General features: G+C 45.9%; 1 protein-coding gene across 5 annotated transcripts in view; it reads right to left on the reverse strand.

Moving 5' to 3' along the window:
- LOC138647878 (E-selectin-like) overlaps positions 1–21,733 on the reverse strand; it is a 472,485-nt gene that overhangs the window by 185,132 nt on the left and 265,620 nt on the right. For all 5 annotated transcript variants that reach the window (XM_069737213.1, XM_069737210.1, XM_069737211.1 and 2 more), the window contains one exon: positions 20,425–20,532. In XM_069737213.1, coding sequence (XP_069593314.1) covers positions 20,425–20,532 — 108 coding nt within the window. The remainder of the gene's footprint in view (positions 1–20,424; positions 20,533–21,733) is intronic.

Genomic DNA, 21,733 nt, shown 5'->3' on the forward strand with positions numbered 1-21,733 from the left:
GGAATAGTACGTCCAGCACGATCGGCCGCGCATCAGCTGCTTATCGCAGCTGACATCCGGCACTATGTGCCAGGAGCGGTCACGGACCGCCCCCGGCACATTAACCCCCGGCACACCGCGATCAAACATGATCGCGGTATGTCGGTGGTACAGGGAAGCATCGCGCAGGGAGGGGGCTCCCTGCGGGCTTCCCTGAGACCCCGGCAGCAACGCGATGTGATCACGTTGCTGTGAGGGTCTCCTACCTTCCTCCCTGCAGCAAGGCCCGGATCCAATATGGCCGCGGCATCCGGGTCCTGCAGGGAGGGAGGTGGCTTACCAAGTGCCTGCTCAGAGCAGGCACTTGGTAACGCTGCAGCGCTCTTTGACAGATCGGTGATCTGACAGAGTGCTGTGCAAACTGTCAGATCATCGATCTGTGATGTCCCCCCCTGGGACAAAGTAAAAAAGTTAAAAAAAAAAATTTCAGAGTGTGTAAAAAAAATTAAAAAAAAAAATCCTAAATAATGAAAAAAAAAAATATTATTCCCATAAATACATTTCTTTATCTAAAAAAAAACAAACAATAAAAGTACACATATTTAGTATCGTCGCGTCCGTAACGGCCCGACCTATAAAACTGGCCCACTAGTTAACCCCTTCAGTAAACACCATAAGAAAAAAAAAAAAACCAGGCAAAAAACAACGCTTTATTATCATACCGCCAAACAAAAAGTGGAATAACACGCGATCAAAAAGATGGATATAAATAAACATGGTACCGCTGAAAGCATAATCTTGTCCCGCAAAAAAACGAGCAACTATACAGCAACATCAGCAAAAAAATAAAAAAGTTATAGTCCTCAGAATAAAGCGATGCAAAAATAATTATTTTTTCTATAAAATAGTTTTTATCGTATAAAAGCGCCAAAACATAAAAAAAATGATATAAATGAGGTGTCGCTGTAATCGTACTGACCCGAAGAATGAAACTGCTTTATCAATTTTACCAAACGCGGAACGGTATAAACGCCTCCCCCAAAAGAAATTCATGAATATCTGGTTTATGGTCATTCTCCCTCAGAAAAATCGGAATAAAAAGCAAACAAAAAATGTCACGTGCCCGAAAATGTTACCAATAAAAACGTCAACTCGTCCCACAAAAAACAAGACCTCACATGACTCTGTGGACTCAATTATGGAAAAATTATAGCTCTCAATATGTGGTAACGCAAAAAATATTTTTATGTATTATATTTTGTGTGACGGCTGCCAATCATAAAAATTCGCTAAAAAACCCGCTATAAAAGTAACTCAAAACCCCCTTCATCACCCCCTTAGTTAGGGAAAAATTTAAAAATTTAAAAAATTTATTTATTTCCATTTTCACATTAGGGCTAGGGTTAGCGTTAGGGCTAGGGTTAGGGTTAGGGTTAGGGCTAAGGTTAGGGCTAGGGTTAGGGTTAGGGCTAGGGTTAGGGCTAGGGCTAGGGTTAGGGCTAGGGTTAGTGTTAGGGCTAGGGTTAGGGCTAGGGTTGGGGCTAGGGTTAGGGCTAGGGTTAGGGCTAGGGTTAAGGCTACAGTTAGGGTTAAGGCTACAGTTAGGGTTGGGGCTAAAGTTAGGGTTAGGGTTTGGATTACATTTGCGGTTGGGAATAGGGTTGGGATTAGGGTTAGGGGTGTGTCTGGGTTAGAGGTGTGGTTAGGATTACCGTTGGAATTAGGGTTAGGGGTGTGTTTGGATTAGGGTTTCAGTTATAATTGGGGGGTTTCCACTGTTTAGGCACATCAGGGGCTCTCCAAACGCGACATGGCGTCCAATCTCAATTCCAGCCAATTCTGCGTTGAAAAAGTAAAACAGTGCTCCTTCACTTCCGAGCTCTCCCGTGTGCCCAAACAGGAGTTTACCCCCACATATGGGGTACCAACGCACTCAGGACAAATTGGACAACAACTTTTGGGGTCCAATTTCTCCTTTTTCCCTCGAGAAAATACAAAACGGGGGCTAAAAAATAATTTTGAGGGGAAATTTTTTTTTATTTTCACGGCTCTGCGTTATAAACTGTAGTGAAATACTTGGGGGCTCAAAGTTCTCACAACACATCTAGATAAGTTCCTTGGGGGGTCTAGTTTCTAATATGGGGTCACTTGGGGGTTTCCACTGTTTACGTACATTAGGGGCTCTGCAAACACAATGTGACGCCTGCAGACCATTCCATCTAAGTCTGTATTCCAAATGGCGCTCCTTCCCTTCCGAGCCCTCCCATGCGCCCAAACGCTGGTTCCCCCCCACATATAGGGTATCAGCGCACTCAGGACAAATTGCACAACAAATTTTGGGGTCCAATTTCACCTGTTACCCTCGGGAAAATACAAAACTGGGGGCTAAAAAATAATTATTTTGGGGTCCAATTTCACCTGTTACCCTCGGGAAAATACAAAACTGGGGGCTAAAAAATAATTTTTGTGGGAAAAAATTTTTGTTTTATTTTTACGGCTCTGCATTATAAACTTCTGTGAAGCTCTTGGTGGGTCAAAGTGCTCACCACACATCTAGATAAGTTCCTTAGGGGGTCTACTTTTCAAAATGGTGTCACTTGTGGGGGGGTTTCAATGTTTAGGCACATCAGTGGCTCTCCAAACGCAACATGGCGTCCCATCTCAATTCCTGTCAATTTTGCATTGAAAAGTCAAACGGCGCTCCTTCTCTTCCGAGCGCTCCCATGCTCCCAAACAGTGGTTTACCCCCACATATGGGGTATCAGCGTACTCACAACAAATTGTACAACAACTTTTTTTTCCAATTTCTTCTCTTACCATTGGGAAAATAAAAAATTGGGGGCGAAAAGATAATTTTTGTGAGAAAAATATGATTTTTTATTTTTACGGTTCTGCATTACAAACTTCTGTGAAGCACTTGGTGGGTCAAAGTGCTCACCACACCTCTAGATAAGTTCCTTAGGGGGTCTACTTTCCAAAATGGTGTCACTTGTGGGGGGTTTCAATGTTTAGGCACATCAGTGGCTCTCCAAACGCAACATGGCGTCCCATCTCAATTCCTGGCAATTTTGCATTGAAAGGTCAAACGGCGCTCCTTCCCTTCCGAGCTCTCCCATGCGCCCAAACAGTGGTTTACCCTCACATATTGGGTATCGGAGTACTCAGGACAAATTGTGCAACAACTTTTGTGGTCCAATTTCTTCTCTTACCATTGGGAAAATAAAAAATTGGGGGCGAAAAGATAATGTTTGTGAAAAAAAATGATTTTTTATTTTTACGGTTCTGCATTATAAACTTCTGTGAAGCACTTGGTGGGTCAAAGTGCTCTCCACACCTCTAGATAAGTTCCTTAGGGGGTCTACTTTCCAAAATGTTGTCACTTGTGGGGGGTTTCAATGTTTAGGCACATCAGTGGCTGTCCAAACGCAACATGGCGTCCCATCTCAATTCCAGTCAATTTTGCATTGAAAAGTCAAATGGCGCTCCTTCCCTTCCGAGCTCTGCCATGCACCAAAACTGTGGTTAACCCCCACATATAGGGTATCGGCGTACTCAGGACAAATTGTACAACAAAGTTTGGGGTCCATTTTCTCCTGTAAACCTTGGTAAAATAAAACAAATTGGAGCTGAAGTAAATTTTTTGTGAAAAAAAGTTAAATGTTAATTTTTATTTAAACATTCCAAAAATTCCTGTGAAACACCTGAAGGGTTAATAAACTTCTTGAATGTGGTTTTGAGAACCTTGAGGGGTGCAGTTTTTAGAATGGTGTCACACTTGGGTATTTTCTATCATATAGACCCCTCAAAATGACTTCAAATGAGATGTGGTCCCTAAAATAAAATGGTGTTGTAAAAATGAGAAATTGCTGGTCAACTTTTAACCCTTATAACTCCCTAACAAAAAAAAATGTTGGTTCCAAAATTGTGCTGATGTAAAGTAGACATGTGGGAAATGTTACTTATTAAGTATTTTGTGTGACATATCTCTGTGATTTAATTGCATAAAAATTCAAAGTTGGAAAATTGCGAAATTTTCAAAATTTTCGCCAAATTTCCATTTTTTAAACAAATAAACGCAGCTAATATCAAAGAAATTTTACCACTATTATGAAGTACAATATGTCATGAGAAAACATTGTCAGAATCACCGGGATCTGTTGAAGCGTTCCAGAGTTATAACCTCATAAAGGGACAGTGGTCAGAATTGTAAAAATTAGCCCGGTCCATAATGTGCAAACCACCCTTGGGGGTAAAGGGGTTAAAACCCTCCCAAAAATATCCACAGCAGATTATACAAAAAATTCCTCCATCTAACTAAAGACGTGGAACGTATATCTGCAACTCCAGGGACTAATACACTCAGAGCAGGAATACAATCAAAAAACAAGCACACAGCTTGTGTGCCATGGAAAAAGAAACAGACACTTATCTTTGCTGAATTGGCAGGTAAGCAGGAGAAGCCAGACAGGGATCCAACACTTCCCAAGAAACATTGACAACTGGCAAGGACTAATGAGTCCCGCAAACCTAAATACCCCAGTCAGAACTGCAATCAGCAGATACACCTGTCCAGGACTGCCGCCCAGGGACAACTGCATTACCACCTACAACCACCGGAGGGAGCCCAAAAGCAGAATTCACAACAGTACCCCCCCTTGAGGAGGGGTCACCGAACCCTCACCAGAGCCCCCAGGCCGATCAGGATGAGCCATATGAAAGCCACAAACCAAATCAGCGGCATGGACATCAGAGGCAAAAACCCAAGAATTATCCTCCTGGCCATAACCCTTTCATTTGACAAGGTACTGAAGCTTCCGCCTCGAAAAATGGGAATCCAAAATCTTCTCAACAACATATTCCAATTCCCCATCAACCAACACAGGTGCCGGAGGATAATAAAAAACATCTATAGAAGACATTATGGGTCGCAAAAGAGGCTGGAAGCGCCAGTCGAAAACACACTGGATTAATAATCTCAGAAATCCTATAAGGACCAATAAACTGAGGCTTAAACTTAGGAGAAGAAACCTTCATAGGAACATGACGGGAAGACAACCAGACCAGATCCCCAACCCGAAGCCGGAAACCAACACACCGACGACGGTTAGCACAGCGTTGAGCCTCCTCCTGAGACAACACCAAATTGTCCACCACATGAGCCCAAATCTGCTGCAACCTGTCAACCACAGAATCCACACCAGGACAGTCAGAAGACTCAACCTGCCCAGAAGAAAAACGAGGATGAAAACCAAAATTACAAAAGAAAGGCGAAACCAAAGTAGCCGAACTAGCCCGATTATTAAGGGCAAACTCGGCCAATGGCAAGAAAGCCACCCAATCATCCTGATCAGCAGACACAAAGCATCTCAAATAAGTCTCCAAAGTCTGATTAGTTCGCTCGGTCTGACCATTTGTCTGAGGATGAAACGCAGAAGAAAAAGACAAATCAATGCCCAGCCTAGCACAAAAGGCCCGCCAAAACCTAGAAACAAACTGGGAACCTCTATCGGACACAATATTCTCCGGAATACCATGCAAATGAACCACATGCTGAAAAAACAACGGAACCAAATCCAAAGAGGAAGGTAATTTCGGCAAAGGCACCAAATGAACCATCTTAGAGAACCGGTCACAAACAACCCAAATAACTGACATCCTCTGGGAAACCGGAAGATTGGAAATAAAATCCATAGAAATATGCGTCCAGGGCCTCTCAGGGACCGGCAATGGCAAAAGCAACCCAATAGCACGAGAACAACAAGGCTTGGCCCGCGCACAAGTCCCACAGGACTGCACAAAAGAACGCACATCACGCGACAAAGAAGGCCACCAAAAGGACCTACCAACCAAGTCTCTGGTACCAAAAATGCCAGGATGACTAGCCAACACGGAACAATGAACCTCAGAAATCACTCTACTAGTCCATCTGTCAGGAACAAACAGTTTCCCCACAGGACAGCGGTCAGGTTTGTCAGCCTGAAATTCCTGAAGAACCCGTCGTAAATCAGGGGAAATGGCAGAAAGGACCACCCCTTCTTTCAGAATACCGACCGGTTCTAAGACCTCAGGAGAATCAGGCAAAAAACTCCTAGAGAGGGCATCAGCATTAATGTTCTTACAACCCGGAAGGTACGAGACCACGAAATCAAAACGGGAAAAAAACAAGGACCATCGAGCCTGTCTAGGATTCAGCCGTTTGGCAGACTTGAGGTAAATCAAATTCTTATGATCGGTCAAGACCACAATACGGTGCTTAGCTCCCTCAAGCCAATGTCGCCACTCCTCAAATGCCCACTTCACAGCCAACATCTCCCGATTGCCGACATCATAATTGCATTCAGCAGGCGAAAACTTATGGGAAAAGAAGGCACACGGTTTCATTAAGGAACCAACAGGATCCCTCTGAGACAAAACAGCCCCTGCCCCAATCTCAGAAGCGTCAACCTCAACCTGAAACGGAAGAGAAACATCCGGTTGGCGCAACACCGGAGCAGAAGTAAATCGATGTTTAAGCTCCTGAAAGGCAGAGACAGCCGCAGAGGACCAATTCGCCACATCAGCGCCTTTCTTCGTCAAATCGGTCAAGGGTTTAACCACGCTGGAAAAATTAGCAATGAAAATAAAAATTTGCAAAACCCAAAAATTTCTGAAGGCTCTTCACGGATGTGGGCTGAATCCAATCATGAATGGCCTGAACCTTAACCGGATCCATCTCTATAGACGAGGGAGAAAAAATAAAGCCCAAAAAAGAAAGCTTCTGCACCCCAAAAAGACACTTAGACTCTTTCACAAACAGGGCATTGTCACGAAGGATCTGAAATACCATCCTGACCTGTTCCACATGAGACTCCCAATCATCGGAAAAAATCAAAATATCGTCCAAATATACAATCAAGAACTTATCAATATAAGTCCGGAAAATATCATGCATGAAGGACTGAAAAACAGATGGAACATTACCACACGAGGCTGCATCCCCGCACATTATCACACGAGGCTCTGTCCTCAGACATTACCACACAAGGCTGCGTCCCCACACATTACCACACGAGGCTGCATCCCCATACATTACCACACGAGGCTTCATCCCAGAGGCGTAGCTAGAGCTTTTGCCGCCCGGGGCTGTTCCCGAGTTTGGCGCCCCCCCCCCCCCAGGCTCAATACACACAAAGGATACCAAAAATGGTTTTCCTGTTTTGTAGAACTTAAACTGGGCCTAATGGTGTCACCCCCACATGCCACACCTGTGACTTAATACCACCACACCATGACCAGGCCACATAGTGACCGAATAATACTACATACAAGGGACAAATACCACAACACCATTTCCAGACCACATATTACCACCACATAGTGACTGAATACTACAATACTGATCAGTAATAAAAAAAAAACCACAATACTATCACCATAAGTGCCAGTATTCACAGGAGATCTGTACTTAGTATGCAGTGTCTGTGTAGAGGTAATACAGAGATCACTGGTGACATTATACACAGGACCTCTATATAGTATACAGTGTATAGTGTCAGTGTATAGGTAACACTGACTCACCAGTGACGTCTCTAGGTGAAGTCCTTCATCTTTCATCCAGCACAGACCGCCATCATTCCTTCCAGCCAGGACTCGTTTCTGCAGGAAATAACACAGTTATCTCGAGCTCCGCTTGCAGAACACATTACTTAATTTTTCACAACTTCTACATTACATCACATGAAGAAAAAAAGGTGATATAGTGTCACTCTGCACAGTAACAGGACTGTTCCCCCATTTAAAACAGTACACTCAAAAAATAAAATAAATACATCACTGCAGTAATAATATCCCTTAATTATCCCCTATGGTAACACTATTCCCCACCCTGGCCCCGTTTATCTCATTCCTGGCTCCAGCCATATGTTCTCGCATCCTGCCCTCATGAGTATCCATTCTACCCCATATGATCTCCCCATCCTGCCCCACCAGCCTCCATCGTATCCATCCTGCCCCATGATCCAATCCTGCCCCGTGTCTCCAATCATGCCCCGTGTCTACATTCTGCCCATGCCTCAAGTCCTGCCCCCAGTGTGTCCAGCATATTACCCCCATGTTGTCCAGCAATCTGCCACAGTGTGTCCAGCATATTACCCCCATGTTGTCCAGCAATCTGCCCCAGTGTGTCCAGCAATCTACCCCAGTGTGTCCAGCACTGCCCCCAGTGTGTCCAGCAATCTGCCCCAGTGTCCAGCCTTTCCCCAGTGTGTCCAGCAGTCTGCCCCAGTGTGTCCAGCATATTACCCCCAGTGTCCAGCATTGCCCCAGTATGTCCAGCATATTACCCCCAGTGTGTCCAGCAATCTGCCCCAGTGTCCAGCATTGCCCCAGTGTGTCCAGAAGTCTGCCCCAGGGTCTCCAGCATTGCCTCAATGTGTCCAGAAATCTGCCCCAGGGTCTCCAGTATTGCCCCAGTGTGTCCAGCAATCTGCCCCATGGTCTCCTGTATTGCCCCAGTGTGTCCAGCATTCTGCCCCATGGTCTCCAGTATTGCCCCGGTGTGTCCAGCAATCTGCCCCATGGTCTCCTGTATTGCCCCAGTATGTCCAGAAGTCTGCCTCAGGGTCTCCAGCATTGCCTCAATGTGTCCTGAAATCTGCCCCATGGTCTCCAGTATTCAGTGTGTCCAGCAATCTGCCCCATAGCCTCCTGTATTGCCCCAGTGTGTCCAGCATTCTGCCCCATGGTCTCCAGTATTGCCCCAGTGTGTCCAGCATTCTGCCCCATGGTCTCTAGTATTGCCCCAGTATGTCCAGAAGTCTGCCCCAGGGTCTCCAGCATTTCCTCAATGTGTCCTGAAATCTGCCCCATGGTCTCCAGTATTCAGTGTGTCCAGCATTCTGCCCCATGGTCTCCAGTATTGCCCCAGTGTGTCCAGCATTCTGCCCCATGGTCTCCAGTATTGCCCCAGTGTGTCCAGCAATCTGCCCCATGGTCTCCAGTATTGCCCCAGTGTGTCCAGCATATTACCCCCAGTGTGTCCAGCAATCTGCCCCAGTGTCCAGCATTGCCCCAGTGTGTCCAGAAGTCTGCCCCAGGGTCTCCAGCATTGCCTCAATGTGTCCAGAAATCTGCCCCAGGGTCTCCAGTATTGCCCCAGTGTGTCCAGCAATCTGCCCCATGGTCTCCTGTATTGCCCCAGTGTGTCCAGCATTCTGCCCCATGGTCTCCTGTATTGCCCCAGTGTGTCCAGCATTCTGCCCCATGGTCTCCAGTATTGCCCCGGTGTGTCCAGCAATCTGCCCCATGGTCTCCTGTATTGCCCCAGTATGTCCAGAAGTCTGCCCCAGGGTCTCCAGCATTGCCTCAATGTGTCCTGAAATCTGCCCCATGGTCTCCAGTATTCAGTGTGTCCAGCAATCTTCCCCATAGTCTCCTGTATTGCCCCAGTGTGTCCAGCATTCTGCCCCATGGTCTCCAGTATTGCCCCAGTGTGTCCAGCATTCTGCCCCATGGTCTCCAGTATTGCCCCAGTATGTCCAGAAGTCTGCCCCAGGGTCTCCAGCATTTCCTCAATGTGTCCTGAAATCTGCCCCATGGTCTCCAGTATTCAGTGTGTCCAGCATTCTGCCCCATGGTCTCCAGTATTGCCCCAGTGTGTCCAGCATTCTGCCCCATGGTCTCCAGTATTGCCCCAGTGTGTCCAGCATTCTGCCCCATGGTCTCCAGTATTGCCCCAGTGTGTCCAGCATTCTGCCCCATGCTCTCCAGTATTGCCCCAGTGTGTCCAGCAATCTGCCCCATGCTCTCCAGTATTGCCCCAGTGTGTCCAGCAATCTGCCCCATGCTCTCCAGTATTGCCCCAGTGTGTCCAGCAATCTGCCCCATGCTCTCCAGTATTGCCCCAGTGTCTCCAGCATTGCCCCCAGAGTCAGACATAAAGAAAAAAAAAAAAAAGTAAAATCCTCACCTCTCCCGTTCCTAGCGCAGGTCCGGTGCAGTCAGCGTCTCTCCGGCTCTGCGACGCTCAGGACAGAGAGGCTGAGCGGCGCGCACAGTAGTGACGTCATCGCGCCCTCTGCTCTGAGACGTCGCAGAGTCAGAGGACGCTGAAGCCGCAGGAACCAGGAGAGGTGAGTATTTTAGAGCGGGGGGCGGGAGCGGGGGCGGGGGGAGCTGGTCGTGGCGGCGGACGGCGCCGCCCGAAGATTTAAAGGGGCGTCTTTTTTTTTTCTCTCTTGCAGCGCCGGCCGCCCCCCGCATTGTGCCGCCCGGGGCGGACCGCCCCCCCCCGCACTCCCTTTCCTACGCCACTGCTTCATCCTCACACATTACCACATGAGGCTCCGCCCTCCACATTACCACAAGCAGCATTTCCTTTCTATGTAATTCAACCACTTCAGCCAAGGTAAACGTACATTTAATTGCATCCGCGTTCTCCCAAACAAAATGAGCAAAGAAAAGTTGCCAGGTCCATCTCACAAGCCACAGGAAAATCCGGACAACGATGCAGTAGCTGATCGACAACAACAATATCGACAAAATCGTAGGATTGGTTATCAACAACGAACAGCTGAGCAGATTGATAAGGACAGAGAGAGATATCACAAGGTTTATATTAGATAGCAATGAGCGTGCCGAGCGTTAGCTGGCTGGAAACAGCTAGTAACCTCATAAAGGGACAGTGGTCAGAATTGTAAAAATTGGCCCGATCATTGGGAGAACTCTAAGGCTGCCGTCACACTAGCAGTGTTTGGTCAGTATTTTACATCAGTATTTGTAAGCCAAAACCAGGAGTGGAACAATTAGAGGAAAAGTATAATAGAAACACATCACCACTTTTGCATTTATTACCCACTCCTGGTTTTGGCTTACAAATACTGAGCTGAGATCGGTTAACCACTCCCTTTATAATCTGGGTCCTGATTGAAACCCAAGTCAGGAATAGCTTTTGCTGTATGGCTTGGTGGAGAGGTGTTTATATGAAAAGGCATTTTAGAGCAGTTATTTTTGACTGTTGGTGATTTGGAAGTGTGATTATTCCATTGCTTCCTCTTAGGGTATGTTTCCACGTGCAGGAAACGCTGCATGTCTGACGCTGCATAGAGCCGCAGCGTCAGACACGCAGCGTCCAGATGTTACAGCATAGTGGAGGGGATTTAATGAAATCCCGTCTCCACTATGCGTGGTAACACGCACGCGGCGGCCCTGCGACTCCGGACATGCTGCGCGTCTTTTCAGATCGCAGCATGTCCGTATATCTTGCGGCGACGCTGCGTCGCCGCAAGATATAGCACAGGGCCCTATGGTGGGGAGCGATGATGCCGGATGTGTGCTGTGAACACATCCAGCATCATCGCGTCCCAGAAAGGGGGCGGGGCTTACCGCAGAGCGGCTAAGCCGCTCCGGCGATACCGCCGGCCATCCTGAAAGTGGACACATACCCTTACTTTGCTATTCCCCCCGGTACTTCACTCCCTGGTGCATTCCTCTGCTATATGTGAGAAAATATTTGTATGCTTGGTGTTTTCAGTTTACCCTTGTCTGTGTTACCTTGGGTTGGTGTACTGCGGTGCACAGTAGCGCCCCTCTTCCCTGGGTCGGGAAAGAGAACAGAAATAGTGTTGAGCATTCTGATACTGCAAATATCGGGTATCGGCCGATATTCGCTGTGTCGGAGTTCCGATGCTGAGTTCCGATACTTTTACGATATCGTATACCGGAATTGGAAGTTCCCATAGTGCAATGATGCACTATAATGGAGTGTGGGCAGTGCGTGGGTGGAGACTGTGTGTCTGTGTGTGCGGACGGGGTCTGTGCGTGACCATGGGGGGTCTGTACGGGCCTGCTGGGGCTCTGTGCGGGATGTCGAGGGTCTGTACGGGCCTGCCGGGGGTCAGTGTGGGCCTGAAGGGGGTCTGTACGGGCCTGCCGGGAGTCTGTGCAGGCCTGCCGGGGGTTTGTATGGGACTGCCGGGGGTCTGTGCGGGCTGCCGGAGGTCTGTGCAGGCTGCCGCGGGTCTGTGCAGGTCTCTCGTGGGTTGTGTGTATGTGCAGGCATCGTCCGATGGGACGGTAGCTATGCATGCTACAATGACAGTGATTGATAATGTGTGCAAAATTGTAAAGCGCTGCGGAATATGTTAGCGCTATATAAAAATAAAGATTATTATTATTATTATTGACACATTAGCCAATGCTGGGACAGTAGTAGTCCCATAATCCGGCTAATGTGTGAAATGTAAAAAAAAACATACATAATACATACTACATACAACATACTACATACATACAGCATGCATACTACATACATACATACTACATACATGCAAACAACATACTACATACATAATGCATACATACATACATACAACATACTACATACATACATACATACATATTACATGCATGCATATGTACTACATACATATTACATACATACAGTACAGACCAAAAGTTTGGGCACACCTCGTTTCAAGATTTTTCTGTATTTTCATGACTATGAAAATTATACATTCACACTGAAGGCATCAAAACTATGAATTAACACATGTGGAATTATATACTTAGCAAAAAAGTGTGAAACAACTGAAATTATGTCTTATATTCTAGGTTCTTCAAAGTAGCCACCTTTTGTTTTGATGACTGCTTTGTACACTCTTGGCATTCTCTTGATGAGCTTCAAGAGGCAGTCACCAGGAATGGTCTTCCAACAATCTTGAAGGAGTTCCCAGAGATGCTTAGCACTTCTGGCCCTTTTGCCTTCACTCTGTGGTCCAGCTCACCCCAAACCATCTCACCAGCATCCCATCATTCTCCTTCTTGGTCAAATAGCCCTTAAACAGTCTGGAGATGTGTTTGGGGTCATTGTCCTGTTGAAAAATAAATGGTGGTCCAACTAAACGCAAACCGGATGGAATAGCATGCTGCTGCAAGATGCTGTGGTAGCCATGCTGGTTCAGTATGCCTTCAGTTTTGAATAAATCCCCAACAGTGTCACCAGCAAAGCACCCCCACACCATCACACCTCCTCCTCCATGCTTCATGGTGGGAACCAGGCATGTAGAGTCCATCCATTCACCTTTTCTGCGTCGCACAAAGACACAGTGGTTGGAACCAAAGATCTCAAATTTGGACTCATCAGACCAAAGCACAGATTTCCACTGGTCTAATGTCCATTCCATGTATTCTTTAGCCCAAACAAGTCTCTTCTGCTTGTTGCCTGTCCTTAGCAGTGGTTTCCTAGCAGCTATTTTACCATGAAGGCCTGCTGCGCAAAGTCTCCTCTTAACAGTTGTTGTAGAGATTTGTCTGCTGCTAGAACTCTGTGTGGCATTGACCTGGTCTCTAATCTGAGCTTCTGGTAACCTGCGATTTCTGAGGCTGGTGACTCGGATAAACTTATCCTCAGAAGCAGAGGTGACTCTTGGTCTTCCTTTCCTGGGGCTGTCATCGTGTGAGTCAGTTTCTTTGTAGCGCTTGAAGCTTTTTGCAACTGCACTTGGGGACACTTTCAAAGTTTTCTCAATTTTTCAGACTGACTGACCTTCATTTCTGAAAGTAATGATGACCACTCGTTTTTCTTTACTTAGCTGCTTTTTTCTTGCCATAATACAAATTCTAACAGTCTATTCAGTAGGACTATCAGCTGTGTATCCACCAGACTTCTGTTCAACACAACTGATGGTCCCAACCCCATTTATAAGGCAAGAAATCCCACTTATTAAACCTGACAGGGCATACCTGTGAAGTGAAAACTATTTCTGGTGACTACCTCTTGAAGCTTATCAAGAGAATGCCAAGAGTATGCAAAGCAGTCATCAAAGCAAAAGGTGGCTACTTTGAAGAACCTAGAATATAAGACATATTTTCAGTTGTTTCACACTTTTTTGTTAAGTATATAATTCCACATGTGTTAATTCATAGTTTTGATGCCTTCAGTGTGAATTTACAATTTTCATAGTCATGAAAATACAGAAAAATCTTTAAATGAGAAGGTGTGTCCAAACTTTTGGTCTGTACTGTATGTAGTATGTTGTATGTATGTATTTATGTAGTATGTATGTTGTATGTATGTAGTATGTTGTATGTAGTATGTATGTTTGTGGGTTTTTTTTACATTCAACACATTAGCCGGATGATCGGACTACTACTGTCCCATTATTGGCTAATGTGTCAATCACTGTCATTGTAGCAGGCATAGCCCGATGGGACTTGTAGTCCCATCGGATGATGCCTGCACACACACACAACCCCCGAGAGGCCCGCACAGACCCCTGGCAGCCCGCACAGACCCCCGGCAGCCCGCACAGACCCCCGGCAGGCCCGTACAGACCCCCGGCAGGCCTGCACACACCCTCGGCAGCCCACACAGACCCCCGGCAGCCCGCACAGACCCCCGAGAGGCCCATACAGACCCCCAGCAGGCCCGCACAGACCCCCCACACAGACACGCAGTCTCCGCCCACGCACCGCCCACACTCTTCCCCCTTCCGGAACTGGATGTGCAAAGGAAAGAAAGGGCTTATTTTCATTCCGATATTTGTGTCCTATTGACTTGCATTGGTTTCCGGTATCAGTATCGGCGATACCCGATATTTTTGGGGCATTGGTCCGATCCAGTCCGATCCGATATTTCCCGATATCGGAAGGTATCGCTCAACACTAAACAGAAGGAACACAAAGTCAGGAGATAATGCAAGGGCCCTGCATCTTCACCTTCAGAACTATGCTGGAGAAAAAGGCTAGCCAACGTGCCCCCTAGTGGTAGGGACAGAGAAGGAGCCCCTGGTCCTGGGTCACCCGACAGCTGGGACGTGATACTATATCTTTGTCAGCAGATGATGGCTGTGATATTCAGCTATCATCTCCCGCTAACGGCCCTTAGAGGCTCCACCCGAATCTGTTAACCTGTTTATCCCTTTAAATGTAGCTGTCAATCTGTGATAGCGGCATTTACAACACGCCAGCAAGGGGAGAGCCATTCTATGCACCCATCGGCGCTGATGTGACATGATCATGAGGCGCCGATGGGTTACGGCCAGGGGGCTGCTGACTACTACTGTATGTCTGTCATGACGGTACTCCTGTGAAATTCTTAAAAAGAAAGAAATTAACGCTTGTGTCACTATTTTCCAAGACCCGTAATGTTTTCAATTTTAGGTTGATGGAGCCATGTGAGGAGTTATTTTTTGCTCCATGAATTAAGGTTGTTGAAAATACCATTTTGGGGTAGATAGATTGTTTTCAGATGTTGCTGTGGCTTTCATACTAATACCATCATGACAGTTATGGAGTTGTTCAGCACACCTCCGGCTTTGATGACAACCCATCAGCGTTGATTATAGTTAGAACAGCTTGGCAGCACGTTTAAACCCTTTACCCCAAAGGGTGGTTTGCACGTTATGGACCGGGCCAATTTTTACAATTCTGACCACTGTCCCTTTATGAGGTTATAACTCTGGAACGCTTCAACGGATCCCGGTGATTCTGACACTGTTTTCTCGTGACATATTGTACTTCATGATAGTGGTAAAATTTCTTTGATATTACCTGCGTTTATTTGTAAAAAAAATCGGAAATTTGGCGAAAATTTTGAAAATTTCGCAATTTTCCAAATTTGAATTTTTATGCAATTAAATCACAGAGATATGTCACACAAAATACTTAATAAGTAACATTTCCCACATGTCTACTTTACATCAGCACAATTTTGGAACCCAAATTTTTTTTTGTTAGGGAGTTATAAGGGTTAAAAGTTGACCAGCAATTTCTCATTTTTACAACACCATTTTATTTTAGGAACCACATCTCATTTAAAGTCATTTTGAGGGGTCTATATGATAGAAAATACCCAAGTGTGACACCATTCTAAAAACTGCACCCCTCAAGGTTCTCAAAACCACATTCAAGAAGTTTATTAACCCTTCAGGTGCTTCACAGGAATTTTTGGAATGTTTAAATAAAAATTAACATTTAACTTTTTTTCACAAAACATTTACTTCAGCTCCAATTTGTTTTATTTTACCAAGGGTTACAGGAGAAAATGGACCCCAAACGTTGTTGTACAATTTGTCTTGAGTACGCTGATACCCCATATGTGGGGGTTAACCACAGTTTGGGCGCATGGCAGAGCTCGGAAGGGAAGGAGCGCCATTTGACTTTTCAATGCAAAATTGACTGGAATTGAGATGGGACGCCATGTTGCATTTGGAGAGACACTGATGTGCCTAAACATTTGAAACCCCCCACAAGTGACACCATTTTGGAAAGTAGATTCCCTAAGGAACTTATCTAGAGGTGTGGTGAGCACTTTGACCCACCAAGTGCTTCACAGAAGTTTATAATGCAGAACCGTAAAAATAAAAAATCCTTTTTTTTTCACAAAAATTATCTTTTCGCCCCCAATTTTTTATTTTCCCAATGGTAAGACAAGAAATTGGACCACAAAAGTTGTTGCACAATTTGTCCTGAGTACTCTGATTCTCCATCTGTGGGGGTAAACCACTGTTTGGGTGCATGGGAGAGCTCGGAAGGGAAGGAGCGCCGTTTGACCTTTCAATGCAAAATTGACAGGAATTGAGATGGGACGCCATGTTGCGTTTGGAGAGCCACTGATGTGCCTAAACATTGAAACCCCCCACAAGTGACACCATTTTGAAAAGTAGACCCCCTAAGGAACTTATCTAGATGTGTGGTGAGCACTTTGACCCAATAAGAGCTTCACAGAAGTTTATAATGCAGAGCCGTAAAAATAAAACAAAAATTTTTTCCCTCAAAAATAATTTTTTAGCCCCCAGTTTTTTCCCGAGGGTAACAGGAAAAATTGGACCCCAATAGTTGTTGTGCAATTTGTCCTGAGTGCGCTGATACCCAATATGTGGGGGAGAACCAGCGTTTGGGCGCATGGGAGGGCTCGGAAGGGAAGGAGCGCCATTTGGAATACAGACTTAGATAGAATGGTCTGCAGGCGTCACATTGCGTTTGCAGAGCCCCTAATATACCTAAACAGCAGAAACCCCCCACAAGTGACCCCATATTGGAAACTAGACCCACCCACTAACTTATCTAGATGTGTTGTGAGAACTTTGAGCCCCCAAGTGTTTCACTACAGTTTATAACGCAGAGCCATGAAAATAAAAAATCTCTTTTTTTCCACAAAAATTATTTTTTAGCCCCCAGTTTTGTATTTTCCCAAGGGTAACAGGAGAAATTGGACCCCAAAAGTTGTTGTCCAATTTGTCCTGAGTACGCTGATACCCCATATGTTGGGGTAAACTCCTGTTTGGGCACACGGGAGGGCTCGGAAGGGAAGGAGCACTGTGTTGTGAGAACTTTGAGCCCCCAAGTATTTCACTACAGTTTATAACGCAGAGCCGTGAAAATAAAAAAAAATTTCCCCTCAAAATTATTTTTTAGCCCCCAGTTTTGTATTTTCTCGAGGGAAAAAGGAGAAATTGGACCCCAAAAGTTGGTGTCCAATTTGTCCTGAGTGCGTTGGTACCCCATATGTGGGGGTAAACTCCTGTTTGGGCACACGGGAGGGCTCGGAAGGGAAGGAGCACTGTTTTACTTTACTTGGATGGAATTGAGATTGGTCGCCATGTCGCGTTTGGAGAGCCCCTGATGTGTCTAAACAGTGGAAACCCCCCAATTATAACTGAAACCCTAATCCAAACACACCCCTAACCCTAATCCCAATGGTAACCCTAACCACACCTCTAACCGAGACACACCCCTAATCCTAATCCCAACCGCAAATGTAATCCAAACCCTAACCCTAACTTTAGCCCCAACCCTAACTGTAGCCTTAACCCTAACCCTAGCCCCAACCCTAGCCCTAACCCTAGCCCTAACCCTAGCCCCAACCCTAAAGGTACTGTCACACTAGACGATATCGCTAGCGATCCGTGATGTTGCAGCGTCCTCGCTAGCGATATCGTCCAGTGTGACAGGCAGCAGCGATCAGGCCCCTGCTGGGAGATCGCTGGTCGGGGAAGAAAGTCCAGAACTTTATTTCGTCGCTGGACTCCCCGTAGACATCGCCGAATCGGCGTGTGTGACACCGATTCAGCGATGTCTTCACTGGTAACCAGGGTAAACATCGGGTAACTAAGCGCAGGGCCGCTGACTGCTGGCCGTAAAGTGAAAGCAGAGCACAGCCACAGCGGTGAGTCACCGCTGTGTGACTCACCGCTGTGCTGTGCTTTCACTTTCACTTTACGGCCAGCAGTCAGTGCAGGAACCAGACGGCAAGGGACAGACAGCTGAATGTAAGTATGTACTGTTTGTTTTTTTACGCTGGTAACCAGGGTAAACATCGGGTTACTAAGCGCGGCCCTGCGCTTAGTTACCCGATGTTTACCCTGGTTACCGGGGACCTCGGGATCGTTGGTCGCTGGAGAGCTGTCTGTGTGACAGCTCTCCAGCGACCAAACAGCGGCGCTGCAGCGATCCGGATCGTTGTCGGTATCGCTGCAGCGTCGCTAAGTGTGACGGTACCTTTACCCTAGCCCTAACCATAGCCCTAACCCTAGCCCTAGCCCTAGCCCTAACCCTAGCCCTAACCCTAACCCTAGCCCTAACCCTAGCCCTAACTCGAGCCCTAACCCTAGCCCTAACCCTAACCCTAACCCTAGCCCTAACCCTAACCCTAACCCTAGCCCTAACCCTAATGGGAAAATGGAAATAAATACATTTTTTTAATTTTTCCCTAACTAAGGGGGTGATGAAGGGGGGTTTGATTTACTTTTATAGCGGGTTTTTTAGCGGATTTTTATGATTGGCAGCCGTCACACACTGAAAGACGCTTTTTATTGCAAAAAATATTTTTTGCATTACCACATTTTGAGAGCTATAATTTTTCCATATTTGAGTCCACAGAGTCATGTGAGGTCTTGTTTTTTGCGGGACAAGTTGACGTTTTTAATGATAACATTTTCGGGCACGTGACATTTTTTGATTGCTTTTTATTCCGATTTTTGTGAGGCAGAATGACCATAAACCAGCTATTCATAAATTTCTTTTGGGGGAGGCGTTTATACCGTTCCGCGTTTGGTAAAATTGATAAAGCAGTTTTATTCTTCGGGTCAGTACGATTACAGCGACACCTCATTTATATCATTTTTTTTATGTTTTGGCGCTTTTATACGATAAAAACTATTTTATAGAAAAAATAATTATTTTTGCATCGCTTTATTCTGAGGGCTATAACTTTTTTATTTTTTTGCTGATGTTGTTGTATGGTGGCTTGTTTTTTGCGGGACAAGATGATGCTTTCAACGGTACCATGGTTATTTATATCCGTCTTTTTGATCGCGTGTTATTCCACTTTTTGTTCGGCGGTATGATAATAAAGCGTTGTTTTTTGCCTCGTTTTTTTTTTTTTTCTTACGGTGTTTACTGAAGGGGTTAACTAGTGGGACAGCTTTATAGGTCGGGTTGTTACGGACGCGACAATACTAAATATGTGTACTTTTATTGTTTTTTTTTATTATTTAGATAAAGAAATGTATTTATGGGAATAATATTTTTTTTTTTTTCATTATTTAGGATTTTTTTTTTTTTTTTTTACACACTTGGAATTTTTTTTTTTTACTTTTTTACTTTGTACCAGGGGGGGACAATACAGATCGGTGATCTGCCAGTTTGCACAGCACTCTGACAGATCACCGATCTGTCTCAGAGCGCTGCAGCGTTACCAAGTGCCTGCTCTGAGCAGGCACTTGGTAAGGCACCTCCCTCCCTGCAGGACCCGGATCCGCGGCCACCTTGGATCCGGGACTTGCTGCAGGGAGGAGGTAAGAGGCCTCCGGAGCAACGCGATCACATCGCGTTGCTGCGGGGGTCTCAGGGAAGCCCGCAGGGAGCCCCCTCCCTGCGCGATGCTTCCCTGCACCGCCGGCACATCGCGATCATCTTTGATCGCGGTGTGCTGGGGGTTAATGTGCCGGGGGCGGTCCGTGACCGCTCCTGGCACATAGTGCCGGATGTCAGCTGCAATAAGCAGCTGACACCCGCCCGCGATCGGCCGCGCTCCCCCCGTGAGCGCGGCCGATCGCGCTGGACGTAATATTCCGTCCTTGGGAATTAAGGCCCACCCCACATGGACGGAATATTACGTCCAATGGCAGAAAGGGGTTAAGAGCTGTTAGAGGCAGATCATGGCTGAATGACTCAAACATAATCTCCCAGATGTGGCTAACTGAACTCACATCAAAGTCAGGGAGCGGACATATGACATTCCAGTGCTTCATATATTGGTAAGGGGTTAATGTGTGTTTTTTCTAGTCAATCACAGAAGATTTTTCATCCAGACGATACACAGTTCATCACAATTGTCAAAGATTGTTACTTCAAAAGTATTTTTTTCATTCTTAAAAAAAATGTTTCAAGATTTATTAGCCTAGTTCTACAGTTTTATTATGATGATCTTATATTTAGGATGCATATATGTTATTAGAATATTACCATTTTTACAGTTTGCTCCGTAGAAGCCTGACCAGCATTTACAGGTGTAATTCTCCACGGTCTCCATGCAATCTCCATGTTTGTTGCAAGAAGCATCATTGCAGCTGACTGTAAAGAAATGCAATAGCAAAAAGGTAAATGCATTTGTGATAACTTTCTGAAAAGCTTTATGTGTAAACATTGCAATCTTAATATTGGATAATGAGAAAGTGACAAAGAAAAAAAGTTTTATGGAAGGTCGAATCTTTTTTGAGGTTTTTGAATGACACATTGCAGAATTGAAAAATGGGGCTCTGTCGTTTAAAAAGGTTGTCCGTCCCTGAAATCCCCAAATTTATTTAAGCTAAGGCTTCTTTCACACATCCATTTTTTAGAATCAGTCACAATCTGTCAAAGTCTTGAAAAGATGGATCCTGCAGAGTGCAGAGCCCCTGAATCCTGGTACAGAGACTTAACAGTGCAGAGCCCCTGATTCCTGCTGTGCTGTAAAGGCTAAAGACTCACAACTTGTGCATATCACATTAACTCCCGAAACCTCAGGCAGCAGGCTCCTAGAGACTACTCAGCCCATGGACAACAGTGGAACGACAAGTGCCGCTGTTTCTCGGCGCCTACGTTGGAGAAGACGCCCCTTCAAGCAAGTCCTCATCAGACTGATAAGTGTTCTTTTCTCAAGAAAATTCTGCTTAATTCTGTTACACTGTTTGACTCCCATATTTTTTGCACTGTTTTATTGCTAGTTTTTTTCCATTGCTTCCTCCCTGCGAGGAGAACGTTATTACTGTTATTAAACCCCTCAACTGTTGGTCTGTCTGTTCCCTGGTGACATACTCAGTACCTGCATGCTATTACATTTGGCGTAGTCGGCAGGATGTCACGTAGTAGCGTGGACAGGGCAGACCAAGCAGCTGGGGAAGTTCCCAGGTCTAGCATTTCCCTGGGAGCCATGTTGAATAATTTGCCGAGGTTCACTGGGAACAATGTAATGCTGTGGAGTTGGATGGAGCGTATCCGGGGAATGATGCGGATGCATCCCATAACACCAGCCCTGGAGGCAGAAATTTCATTGATGGCCCTGGAGGGGGAGGCGCGGGATTCTGTCATGCATAGGTCACCCCGAGAGAGAGATACCCTAGATAAAGTGCTGCGCATACTTGAGGAGACGCATGGGGACCCCACTGACGTAGGGGAACTTCGCATGCGACTGCTTCACCAGGTACAATGGGAGGGGGAGTGTTGTGAATTCTGTTATCGAACACCCTCCTGTGGTCATGAATGGTCCTTCGGCGAGTTCTGTCTATGGACTCCC

This window comes from Ranitomeya imitator, chromosome 8 (genome assembly GCF_032444005.1).
Source record: "Ranitomeya imitator isolate aRanImi1 chromosome 8, aRanImi1.pri, whole genome shotgun sequence".
NCBI lineage: Eukaryota > Metazoa > Chordata > Amphibia > Anura > Dendrobatidae > Ranitomeya > Ranitomeya imitator.